This window comes from Microtus ochrogaster, chromosome 19 (genome assembly GCF_000317375.1).
Source record: "Microtus ochrogaster isolate Prairie Vole_2 chromosome 19, MicOch1.0, whole genome shotgun sequence".
In the NCBI taxonomy this organism is placed as follows: Eukaryota; Metazoa; Chordata; class Mammalia; order Rodentia; family Cricetidae; genus Microtus; species Microtus ochrogaster.
The window spans coordinates 45,515,807-45,529,555 of record NC_022021.1 but is presented as its reverse complement, the minus strand read 5'-3'; the positions used below and the strand labels follow the sequence as shown (position 1 = coordinate 45,529,555).

The 13,749-nt window shown below is 42.8% G+C and overlaps 1 protein-coding gene across 3 annotated transcripts in view; it reads right to left on the bottom strand.

Moving 5' to 3' along the window:
• The window catches only part of Ctnnd2 (catenin delta 2), a 755,848-nt gene that overhangs the window by 134,098 nt on the left and 608,001 nt on the right, over positions 1-13,749 (bottom strand). For all 3 annotated transcript variants that reach the window (XM_005356666.3, XM_026783687.1, XM_026783688.1), the window contains one exon: positions 11,018-11,201. In XM_005356666.3, the coding sequence (XP_005356723.1) occupies positions 11,018-11,201 (184 nt within the window). The remainder of the gene's footprint in view (positions 1-11,017; positions 11,202-13,749) is intronic.

Here is a 13,749-nt window from a genome sequence, read left to right as displayed (position 1 = left end):
TATACAGGAGACTCAGCTCCCGTGAAGGATGTCAGGGCTAAAGACCTCTCCAGTGGCTTGATGAGTTCTGTCAGCCCGACGTTCCAGTGCCACCTCTTTGCCTTATTCCTTCCTTCCTCTCTCCCCATCTCCCTTCCCTTTTCTTATTTGAGGGAAACCTGTATCTTGCTTTGATGGCTCTCCTGGTTCCTCTGTCCATTTTCCCTCAGAGGTGTGGCCTCTGAACAGATACCTTCCATGAACTGCTGATTTCCTTTTGATGATTTTGGAGGACTCTGGACTAAGCCAGCTTATCTATCTGGCCACAAATAAACAGGTGTATTTGAGAAGGGCTTGTCTCTGTCTTGCCTGCAGTAAGGAGCCTAGTTCTGGTGTCATACAAGGCTATGATTCTCTCTTTCACTAACTGGCTTGAAGAAGTCACTCTATGAGTATTAACTTCTGGTAGAAGTAGTGTAAGCTGAGAATTCCTGCTTCACACTCTACCAGTGTGCTGAGCTCCAGCTTCATCTCCCTGGGGAAGGAAATGAACAGGGAAGCCTGCATACAGGACATTTTTACAGTCCATGTTTATGATCATTACCACTTGGAAATGAGACCTAAAAGCAAACACTAGCTATTTTTACTTAGGTAATAAAATAAACGTTTTGTTTATACTATATAATGAGTCAAACATACTTCATGCTGGTCAGCATGATTTTGCTCTACAAAGGTTTGAAGCTATTGAACGTTATTTGCAACCATTTCAGCATTCTGGGTGTGTTGGCAGGACATAAGAAGCATCTGAGCAATGCCTCAGAAAGGTTAAAATGGAAACACAATAGCTTTTATCCATAGAAGCGAAAGGCCTCAAGGAAACAAAATGATGCGGAGGTGGAATTTCTCCAGAAAGAAGGAGCCAAGCTGCTGCCAACTGGCTATACTACTCTCTTGGGCAGGTGACACACTAGCCAGAGAGAAGGCCTGGGCTATTGAAATGTGACAGAAGTCTGGATAAGGCACTCACAGGGAACTGGCTGAAGGGAAGCAGGAGCTGGGAAGAGATGCCAAAGTGAGATGTTCACCAAAGACAACACACTCTTTCAGGCCAGTGCCTGGGTGGATTCTGGAGGATCACGGGAAATGTGCCGGACAGCCTGGAACAGTGTCCTTAGGATACAAGGGCAAACGAGGGTGGATGGATGCACTTTCCATGCCCCCTTAGAGTCTCAAAGATCAACCAATATAACACCAGAAACAAAGTTCAAGGATGTGTAGAAGGTAGATTGGGGGGCGTGTTACTTTAGCAGAACAATAGTACTAAGCTCCTCCCAGGGCTCAGCCTCCAGCAGAGAGATGCCTGTCTTCCAAACCTTTAAGGAGGACATAATATCAATACTTCTCGAACTGTTTTGAAAAATGTAAAGGGAAAGAACACTACCAAAATCTTTTTACACAACCAGAATTATCCTGATGCCAAAACCAGATAGAGACCCAACAACAACAGCAACAAAAAAGAACAGTATAGACCAATTAATTTGATGATGCAAAAATTACAAGATTTTGTTCAACATATGTAAATCAATAAACAGAGCACATGATATAAACAGACTTAAGGACAGAAATCACACGACCTCTTCTCAACAGATCCAGAAAGAGCACGTGAAAGTGTTCAACATGACTTCATGATAACAGCCCTAAAAGAAATAGGAAGCAATGGAAAATACATCCGTACAGGAGAGAGCTGTGCATGAGAAAATGACCAATGTTAGAGTAAACGGGGGAGTCTGAGAAGACTTCTTCTAAGTCTAGAACAAGCACGGGTGTCTACTCTCTCTGCTCTTACACCATAATGCTCGCATCTCAGCCAGAAAAAATGTATGAGAAGAAAAGCGAATACAAGTGGGGGGAAAAGGCAAACTATCCCTATTGGTAGATAATATGAGTTTATACTTAAAAGAACTCACAGACTTCCCCTGAAATACATAACTCAGATAAACACTTTTCACCATATTTGAAAGATATAAAATCAACAGACAAAATTTGATTTTTTTTCTATATACAATTGTGAGCTTGCTAAGAAAGAAATTAGGAAAGTAGATCACTTACAATAGATTAAAAATATTTAGGAATAAGCCCAACAAATGTAAAAGATAAATATATAATGAGACCACATAGACAGAAATACAAATCAAAGAAACACTTGGTTATGCTAAGGCTTTCTTTGCTAATGGACTAATCAAATTAATAGTGACCAAACAGCTGGACATTCAAGAGGAGAGTACAGATTCAATGCTGTCATCGTTAAAAAAATTCTGACATTCTCCTCATACCTAGACAGAATGATCATAAAATTCATACGACAACAGAAAAGACTCCACATAGTCAAACAACTGCATGTAAAAGGAATGATGTCGGAGGTATCGCGGTACATGGCTTCAAATTATACCACGGAGCCAAAGTGCCAAACACAGGACGATAGTAGCACAAAGAGACATTTAGAGATAGAATAAAGTAGAATATCCAGAAATACATACAGCTGCAACCATATCATTTTAATCTGGGTGTGTAAAATGATTACATCTGAAAAACACAGGCTTTTCAACCAATGGAGTTGGCAGCACTTGATATACACCTGCCAAGGAGTGAAATCAGATCTCACTCTCCACACACACACACACACACACACACACACACACACACGCACGCACGCACGCACACACACACACACGCGCACACGCGCACACGCACACACACACACACACTCAATAAAGTTTTGTATCACAGACTTTAATCTACAACCTGAAATGCTGAAACTGCTCAAGGAAAACAGAAAATATACTTCAAGAGTCAGGCAAAGGCATGAACTTCTGTCAAGGACTCTAATAGTGCAAGATATTACTCCCAGAACTGACTTGACTCTAATTCACGTTACATGAAACCAAAATGCGTCTGCACAGTGAGGGTGAGGTGAGGTGTCTGATCAGCAGGGTGAGCAGACAGGCTACTGGGTGGGAGAAAACCTTGGCTAGCTGTACTTCCAACAGGGAGCTAACATATAGAATATATAAAGAACTTACAAAATCAAACACTCCCAAATGAAAACAGAACTACCAACTAATAAATGGGCCAATGTATTAATTAAGCAGACAGTTCTTATTAAATTAGATAGACAAGTGACCACTCAATCAATCTTTTTTAAAAGAATCTAATTATTTTTAGTCACTAGAATAATGCAGATGAAAACCCCTTTCAGGGTTTATCTCATCCCAGGAAAAATAGATAAAGCCAAGAAACCAAACAACGATGAAACCGGCCAGGATGCAAAGGAAGAGAAAGGCTTGGTCACTGCTGGTGGGATGCAAACCAAAACAGCAGAAATCTGTGTGGTGGGTTCTCAGACCCTGAAACTGGGATGATAGGATCTAGTTACACCACTTCCAGGTGCAGAGACGCCTATATGCAGGACACAGCCAGCCTAGATATTAATCAACAGATTGATGGACAAAAATAATATGATACATATAGAAAGTGCAATTTTATTCAGCTTGAAAAAACAAACAAAAAAGAAACCATGAGATTTGCATATCCCAGACCTTCAAAGACAAATGAATATGATTTTTCTCATATACATATCCTAGATTTTAATTTTTTATCTAGGCACATATACATATATGCTTATAGTATGGCCACAGGGCATGAAAGCAGAAAGGAGAACAAGACAGAATAGGGAGAGAGAAAAAGGAAAACATGGTAATAGAATACATATGACATGAACGTGTGGAATGGGAACTTCTGGTGGGAGAAAAGGGGACTAGCAGGTGGGGGGCAGGAGGGAAGAGAGGGCCCTGGAGGGAGAAAGAAGAAACAAAGAAGAATCATGTATTGAACATGCCATAACTAACCCCATCTTTGTGTGCTCATTTTTAAAGAAAAAAAAAAACCATAGTATTTTCTAAAATGGGACCAAACAGAGAAATCCAACAGTCACAGCATTACCATAGCCTGAGGTGTATCACTCTGAAATTCAAAGCGAAGTCTTCACTTAGAGCTCTCTCCCCTGCAGGACGCAACAGTATTTAAAGGCAGGGACTTTAAAATGAGGCAATATGCTTAGAATTAAGTCTTTGGTCTTAGCCACGTCTGAATGGTGTGCTTAAAAGAAAAGAACACTTGGGTCCAGATGCCTGAGAGAAGACCACAGGAAGATCCAGTGATAACAGAAGTCAGCCAGTCCAGGAGAGAGTTCTTCGAGGAACACGCCCACTGGGCACTTGGATATCCGATTTCCAGGCGCACAGCTGTGAGGACACAGATCCCGGGATTCGGGTCACACAGTCCACGATACTTTGATACAGCAGCTAAGCAAGTATAAATATTTTCTACCTTCTGTTGACTGTGCTGAGGGATCTGGGCTACTAGTGACGGGGCACACAGCCGTTTCCAATGTGGCTGCTAGATAAGGCAGCAATCACTTAGTTTAATGAGCTCCCAGACTGTCTAGCTCTGCCCCACCGACCTCTGTGCCCTTGGATGACCTTTGCTGCCGAGGCGCTACTCACGGAAGCTCTGTCACATCTACATTAGACCCTCTCACCAGTAAGGAGACTGAGGTCCAGGTATGAAAAAGAAGGGGGTGGCGACAAATTTAGAGAAAAAGCCCCTTTCCACTCCAAGCACCAGGTAAAGTGTGCTTTATGTAGCTGGCACACGCTACATATCCTTGTCCAGATGTGCAAACCGCCCCAGAGTTCAACATCCAACACTTGCAAATTGGTTCAGACCTGCTGGCCATCTTTTATAGTACTAGAAGGCTCTTTGAATTCCACTAGGGGACCTAGGTAGCTAGACAGCAGTACCTAGCTGTGAACTCTGCATTATAGTAAAAGCCAGCCCGCCAACAGGTTAATCACTGGTGCAACTGTGGCACAACTGTTATGGGAGAAGCTGATTATTGCTATGGGAACAGCCAATAATAACTTTCTGATTGGATTTAAAGATCACTTTATAAGATGGATCCCTGGGAACCACTGACTAGGCCCAAAAGGACTAGGTCACAGGACTAGGGGAGAACATTGTATTATTATTATTTTGTTAAGTGGACACAGAATAAACTACACTGTGAGGTCTTGTCTTCACACCCACGGATGAGGGCAGCATGATTGAGGGAGGTGGGCCTTGAGGGGCTCTCCATACTTGAGAGATGGTACCAATCTGTACGAATACAGGCAGCACTAAACCAACTTAGCTTTAAAAGAGAATATATGAAGTTGGGAGGTCCAAGGGGCGAGGAAGACAAGAGAGGGAGGAGAGGGAAAAGAATGAGGGCTGGATTTGATCCAAGCACATTATATGCGTGTACGGATATTAAATAAAATATTAAAAAGGTCATTCATCTGAATAGGTGGATAATACTGGCATGGCCTTAACATAAAAACAGTAATTTTTCCTCTTCTTACCTATGGCCAATGCAAGAGTAAACCAAATAAAATAATGTCCTCAGAGCCTTCCAGCCATGGTGTGATTATCATAAGCATTACTTTGTGATGAGTTTTCTCAAGGTCACTCTAGAATTAGTGGCACTGTGGGACCGAGCGCTCATCCGTTAGATGGGTTAAAATGACTAATTGAGGACCTGAGTTTAATTATGCTCATAAGCACAGGCACAGCGACAGGCTTAATAACATTCCATGTACACAAGACAGATGAGAAAAATTAGGGTTGTATATTGTTGTCCTTCAGGAAAAGATGCCGAAGTGGGAAGAGAATAATAAAAATAAAGAAATGGCTTGGTGGCATGGGCAAAGGAGCTGCGGAAGCTAACAAAGCCAGCCTTCTGCACACATCCCCCTGCTGATGAAGTCCTAAGTGCCCACGACGAAATGCAGCAGCCTCAGAGGAACGTATCCGAGTTGTCTTACTGAGCTAGTGGCTGGATTAAAAGGGAGCAAAAAAAGGGCAGCTTATCAAGCCTTCGCCTACAGCTCATTCTGAAATGATGATTGTGGCCATGCCAAGGGTCTTTAGGGTATTGATTTATACGTGTAAAATGGGAAACACAGTCATCTTTCTCAGAAGATTCAGGAAGCACTCATTCTGCACACTGCTGCTGGAATGCACTTTGGGAACCTAGAAGGTTGCCTGTATAGGAACCCAGAAGGACTTCTGGCTGTACAGAGTCTTCTGCAAATCCAAGTTCTGCTCTGAGAGCATCAGCAGAGACAGTGAAGAAAGACTCCTGGGCAAGAGCAGGGCACATAGAAATCACACACTCACCTAGGAAGTCTCTTCCTTCATGCATATCTAGTAAGGGGGTTGGAGGCAAACCTCCTTAGTCCGAGGCAATCACATCTGGACATGCAGACCTCACCCCTGCATAGGTAATGCCTCTGTTCCTTACCTATACAGGCAACTGGTTTTACACAGACAAAATCAAGTCCCCCTTTGGTCATTCTGTCCCAGTTTGTGAGGACCATTTGGGAACAGTGGTTTACATACTTTCTTCCCTATTCTGTGTCCTCGGGTGCCCCCTGGCTCTGCAGGCCCCTCTGTTTCCAACTATGGAATATGCATTTATTTTCTGGGTCTGCCAGAGTAGAATCTCAAAAAACTCATGGTGTAAAACAACAGAAATGTATCCTCCCAGGGTTAGAAATCCAAAATCCAGACGCCAGCATGGCCTTGCTCACACTGAAGGCTCTAGGGAGCCTTTCCTATGGTGGCTTTTAGGCATCCCCAGTCTTCCCGTCTGTTTAAAAAGCCTTTCCATCCATACATCTCTCCTTTAAAGGGCGCTATTACACATATACCCACCCTAATCCAACTATTGAGTTCTCCAAAGACACTATTTCCAAGAAAGGTCACTTTCCAAGGTTAGAGATGGACAAAGATTTTGGAGGACTGTTTATTTCAGCCACCACAATGACCTCAGCCAGCAAGAGCTTGCTCACAGACTGATCGGATCTGGCCTCATGCAGTCTGTTAATACACGTTTCCAGATGAAGGTGATCATTACAATGGCCAAAGGTTAAGAGACACATTTGATTACACAGTGCTCAACAAAACAATCGTCAGTGCAAACCCAAATCTATTCCTAGGGCTGACCTGGTCGGCATGAAGTCATTTTCCCAGAGGCGTTCTGAATCACGAAAGGAGGAAGAAAAAGACTAACAGAATACTTGTCACATTTGTTTTAGACAATATTTTAAAAATGGTTTTTATTTAAAAATAAAGTTTGGACATAGCAGAATTGGAACAGAAGATGGCATTGCAAAACAGGAAGAAGTGAGCATGGATGCGGGCGACTGGATTTGGGACGAGGAGGGTAGACGTGGCAGAGGCAGTGAGAAGAGTTAAGTTCTACCCTGCCCTGCATCTTGAGGACTCATGGCTCTGAGGCCCTCTATCCCATCCCACCATCCAGCTACTGTCCTGTCTTATCAACTCATCCCTTCCACAAAATTTAAGAGATCTCCCTGCCCCCATTTCTATCTCATTTTTTATCAGCGATAAATAGGCATTTCAGGAACAAATAGATGGATCTGCCCGAGAAAAATTCCATTTCCTACCCAAAATGACTTTTAAATGGAAAGGACTGAGGGCATGGCGTCTTCATTTTACAAATCATCTGTGCTTAACTTTGGCTGTGTCCACAGGAGACGATTCGCTCCTCTTCAGGAAGGCGGAGGCCAGGGGCTCTTCTCCGGAGAGCGCTCTGTGAATGCGGCTTCTGTGGGTCAGGGTGGAGGGGTGGTGAGGGCCCCCAGTTTTGAATCCCTTCCATCTTGACCTGTTCTTGCTCCTCAAGGATGGCCAACAGAACGCTCAGCCAAAGGTGTGGCTACTGGATGCTTTGCTCCTCAAACGCCAGACAACAGCATGTTTGACTCAAGGCATGGTTACTGGGTGTTTTGAGCTATAAGGAGGTAATTACGCATGCATGTCTTTGCATCATGGGAGTCAGGTGCCCTCCCATTTTGATTGGGGTATATAAGGACTATGAGCAATAAACTCAGAGCTTTATTTGTTACAGTATTCACTGGAAGCTCTTCTGACTCTATCTTCTGTCTCTTGACTATTTTTTCCTCAATCCACACTCCCCTTCTCAGGAATGGACGGACCAGTCCGGCCAGACCTGATGGAAGTGGCCATCCATGGAGGCACTGAACATCTACTGCTGGGGGACACACAAGAACCTAGACTGTCAACCAAGGCCATGAGTTGCCTGAGGAAATATGGTTCTGGACATTCAGATGTTGGCTTTGTAAAATTAAACTTATTTTACTTGATTTTTTCTCTGTTGAGCATTTGGACAGTGAAAAGCTGTGTGGCTTACATTCTTAAACTTGAATTCATCTCTGAAAAGTAAAATGGTGAAGATAATGGTAACTGCTTAAATTCCTGGTCTTTCTTCTTATGCTGGAGTAGCAGAAACAAGTCTGAATTACACTACGAACAAAGAGTCATGATGGCTAAGAATGGTCCGATACGTCTTTACTCGCCATTTGCCGTGCTAGGTTAGAAGAACCCGTGACAGGAAAATAGTTTTATTTTCCTTTCTATTCATTTTATTTATGTATTCCTAAACTGCAGTTTCAGAGACAAGCCTAAAATATCAACTCATCTTAAACTTATCAGTCACAGAATAGAGGAACATGGCACAAGTTCCTAGGATCGTCCGAAAATATATATCTATATGTCATTTTCAAGGGCATCCACGGTTTCAAGTGAAGATTTCAGATAGGGTTTGTTGGGCAACTGTTCAAGGCTCTACAAAAAGAAATGATTTTGAGTTTTGAGGGCTCAGAGATCAATGTCAGGTGATGCTTTCTGCCTGTTATCTAGTGAGGACCTCAAGGCAAATGTAGGAGAGGGCAGAAGGCACCAGGAAAAGCACAGGACTCCAGTCACTCACTGAGAGGCTCTGTCTCAGGGAACCAGTTAGGAGCTAGAGCTGTTCCTTATGAAGACAATGTCCCAGGAACCAGCCATGTCCCTTCTCTAAAGCTGCCATTGGCTCTCTACATCTTCAGAGTGTGGACCAAGTTCCCAGCATATGACCGTAGGGACATGGCTCACATCCAACTGCAGAAAGACCTCAGGAAGATGGAAAGTAACTGAAGATGGAAAGTAACAAGAGGGAGAGAAGAAGGAACAGCTGATGTTTAAAGGCAGAGCATCTATTAGTTAGGCAAGTGCCACTCAGTAAACGCTCACAAAGAAATCAAGGTGGAGCATGACGGTAAATGTTGAATTCCCAGCACTCAGGAGACAGAGTCAAGATTGCCACAGGCAAGTACTAGGCTGGCTTGGATGACAGAGTAAGATCCTGTCTCAAAAACACCAAAAGAAAAAGGGAAAGGAGATTAAGTAAACCAACCCATAGGACTCTGTGGCCTACTCGTTGCTTGGCTGGTTGTTATGCACTATTTCGGGAGGGCTTGACAAATGACTTGACACATCCTCCCAAGTGTGGGCAATTGGAAAAGGTCTGCATAAGACTCAGGGCATGAGTCAAAAGTCAGGAGTGGCCTCATAACTTACCTAAACACAAACTTACTGAGCTTATAAAAAACAGGAGAATACACTGTGAGCAGGGTGAGGGAGGCAGCTTAGTGGTCGACTCCCTGTCCAGCCTTACTGTGTAAGGCTCTGGTACTGGAGGACCTACAGCTCTGCAGGGGGGCCTCCGAAGCACAGCAGAACTGCAGTCATAAAAGGAGGCCACAACAGGGATTTGGGGGAAAGCGTAAACCTGGCTTGTGGTAGAGACTCATGCTTGTGGCAGAAAAATCATGCCAGAGGTTCACATGCCATGTGGAGGATGAAAAGTGTTCACAGGATTCCTGCTCTGTTTCTAAGTATGTGAAGATATTCACGGTGCTGACTCTGATCCTTACTCTACACCTACCTAACCCATGAAAGACGCCCTCTCAACGCCAGGGCTGCGAGCGTTGGTACGGAGAGTCAGAAGATGGTTAGTATTAATTCTCATTGACGTGCTCTTGTTCCTTCCTAGCAGACACTGTAACTACAGCTAGAAACAGACCAATTGTTGGAGAAACTGTATGTCCGTGACAGCCCAGCTGAAGCCATTCTCAACATTTTAGCTTTGAAATACATAATATATATATATATTTTTTTGGTTTTTCAAGATAGGGGTTCTCTGTGGTTTTGGAGCCTGTCCCGGAACTAGCTCTGTAGACCAGGCTGGTCTCGAACTCACAGAGATCCGCCTGCCTCTGCCTCCCAAGTGCTGGGATTAAAGGCGTGCGCCACCATCACCCGGCTTGAAATACATAATATTTGATTAGGCATGTTCAACAAGCCCTTTGGCTCCTATCCCATAATTAGCCCTATCTGGTAGAAATTTCCAACTTTAACACAAACCTTCCCTAGGTGCACAGGCTGACTTTAGATGACCGACTATCTTCTTTGGTACCTACCTCCTTTCCTAAAAGTCAGTCGAGGCTCACAGATGATGCTAAGAAGATGACAGAGATTTCTGCGTGGTGATTTATTTAAATACAGTAGAAAAATTATAGATGCTTATAAGTTTTTTATTATTTGAGAAACTCTAAGTAAAGGAGGCCTCCTTGAGATATTTCTAATCAATTAAGGAATCTTGTAAACATACAAAGAATTAAGCGGGAAAATTGGAATAAAAGTAGTTCCTGGTGGTATTTAATTATACCCCTATACATTTGTCACGGACTCTCCCCAAGCAATTGCCTGGTTGTTTTACATGTAAAATGTCATATCAAATTACTATAAACTACTGTTTACAGAGAAAGAAAGGGACTTGGTTTCGGTTGAGATGGAACTCTGATATTTTCTAGATATAAGCAGCAAGCTAACTCAGCTGAACACTGTGTGGGTCCAGAGTTGTGGAAACTTCCCCTTCAAATGATTTTGTTTAGCTTTGTGTTTGCCATGCCAACATCTGTCTCAGCAGAACAGTCTGGTCCTCCGGAAACAGTCATCGAGTACAGAAAAAAGTCCCTGGACCAGGACTCTGGTGGACAGGGAAGGGACTGACCTTAGGCACCCAGTGGCATTGCGCAGCACCTGTGATGAATGCAGCTGTATTTTCCGATCGTCCTGAAGAGGTGAGTTTTCCCAGCCCGAGTGGGGGATAATCACTGCGTTGGTCAACACCGCCAGGGCATCCTGGATGATTGGCATCTTGAGTGCATCACATGATGAGAGGTTCCACAGGACTCCTGGAAGACATACAAGGAAAGCCACTGAATGGTACCGCTCTTTCTCATCTCAACCAGGTTTCCTTACTGGACATAACAGCATTGGAAGGAAGGGGTAAATAAATAGTATGCACTGGGCCAGCAAGATGGCTTGGTAGGTAAAGATGCTTGCTGCTGAGGTTGATGTTCTGAGTTCAATTACTAGGACTCAGACTTCTGCAACAAGCTGTTCTGTGACACCTGCATGTGTGCTGCATACACACACACACACACACACACACACACACACACACACACACACACACACACCATAAACATAAAAGACAGGGCAGGTTAAGCACATGAGTCTTAGAGCCTGCCCTCAACAGTTAAAGACAGAGGTCATGAATTAGAAAGAGAAGAGGGCCAGTTGGTCCATAGGAGGGGGTGGAGGGAGGAAAGGGAGAAATAAATATATTATGATCTTTAAATATTTTTAAATCTTTAAAAATATTTTTTAAAGAGGGAGCACCAGTTTGAGTATAACAGGAATGAATGGAGACAGAACAAAAGCAACAATGTTTGACCACACAGAATGGTTTGGGTTTTACAACATGAATTAACAATAACAAAATTGACTCTAGATGAGGTCACTGGCATTGTCTCTATGTTATGTTGCTGTTTAAAAATGCTTTTAAAATAACTGTCCTATTTTATTTTTGCTCTGAATACTCGGCACAGAAGGAAATGTCTGTGCTTAAGCTGGAGTCACTCCTGCTGGCACGCAGAGGAAGGCCTGCCTTGTTCTTCAGACAGTGACTTCCAGGCTATGTGTTTAAGGGTACATGTTTCATCTATTGGGTCAGAACATAGTTATTAATATTTTGATTAATTTCGCATTCCACATGCTCTACCAAAAAGAGCCATTGATCACACAAATCTGATGGTTAATGAAATAAGTGACTACACAGCACTATAAAAACTATGTACAAGGAAACTTTCAGCTGTCGGGCTTACCGGTTTCTACAAACACAGTTGGATTTGAACCAGACCCCGCTGCCCATTGGCATATTTATCTCTGCTTTTGTCCACAAACAACTTGTCATCCTGTCTCTTCCAAAAAGGAGTCTAACCACCCTCCCTTTTATCCATCAATGATTTTTCCGTGTGCTCGGTGTATGACTTTTGTTCTCATTTCTCTTCTCACATCGAGTACACAAAACATTCAGTGGCAAATGGCTGGTGTAGAAAATATGTTTCCAGTGGGGCTGAGTTGTGATACTAGAAATATTAACATATTATATCATTTTGAAAAATAAGATAAACCTGTTCATTCATCCATGATGAAATCTTTTATTATATTCTGATCACTGAAATAATCAAAATGCGCACCAGCAGTCATTGGTAGTGTCACTATGTCATTGCATAGCAAAACAATAGATCTTTCAGTTTAAAGAAGAACATTAAAATAAATTATATTTCATCTCAGTATTTGAGGGTGCCCTTTCAGGAAGGCGTGTGAAAGCACTGGTGTGCACCGTATGTAAACAATGGTGACAGATGATAATGAACACTCTCATTACCAGCTCCTGATTGAAAATATTAACACAAATTCAAGTCTGAAAGGGAGTGTTTTCAAATGTGGGCGATGTTTCACAGCACAACGTAACTAAATAGTAGAATGTACATTTTTTACATATAAGCCATTCTGTGATAATAATAAATAATAAACATTTTTTTTGTTATTTTAAGGACTAGAAAAGAGTTGGGAAGAAGAGGTAAAAACAAAATCAAGGGAAAACATAAGGACTAATCTTTTACGAGAAGCGAGAAGATGAGAGAGAAGATGTCTTCACAGAACTGCTTTGTCTCCTTCATCTTTCTTGTTAACTTCTTAGTTTAGACTAGTCCAGACTTGAGCATGGGGTGGTCTCTTAGCTCCTATTCAATCAAACTTTCCACTTGTTTCTATCGGGTATGCTCCAGTCCGGCGAACTTATGAAAGCCCGTGCTCTGCATCGGCCCGTCTTCCACCTAGCTTCATGAGCATCTGAGACCTAAAGTACCTCCCCCGAAGGGAGGACCATGACTCCAACCAGGACAACCCTGGTATGAGTTGAAGAGCTGGAAAAATGGGTACAACAGTGCAACTCTTCTGGAAGGAACCCAGCCAACTGTTTGAGAGGAGCTCTCAAAATGTGAGTTTGGGTCAATTATCTGAACACAAGTAGAAGCTTGAAGGATGAATCACTACTTTCTGGAGATAGTTGATGCCATGGTTAATGTATTGAGAGAGGTCGAAATTAGGCAAGAATTGGGTCCAGAGTTGTGCTGACAAAAATACATGAGAGAGGGAGGGAAAAAGGGAAGGAAGAGGGAGGGAGGGAGAAAGGGAGGGAGGGAGGGAGAGAGAGAGAGAGAGAGAATGAGAATTCACCAGAGGAAAAGATTCGAGATTGGTGTAGGAAACTGGATAGTTTGGTCTCCTCCTCTCTGAGTAAATGAGAATTGGATTTTTCTTAAATTCTCTAGTCTTTCCTTTCCTCCTTTCTTCTGCAGTGGTTTAGGCGGTGACAGAGATTGTTTGATA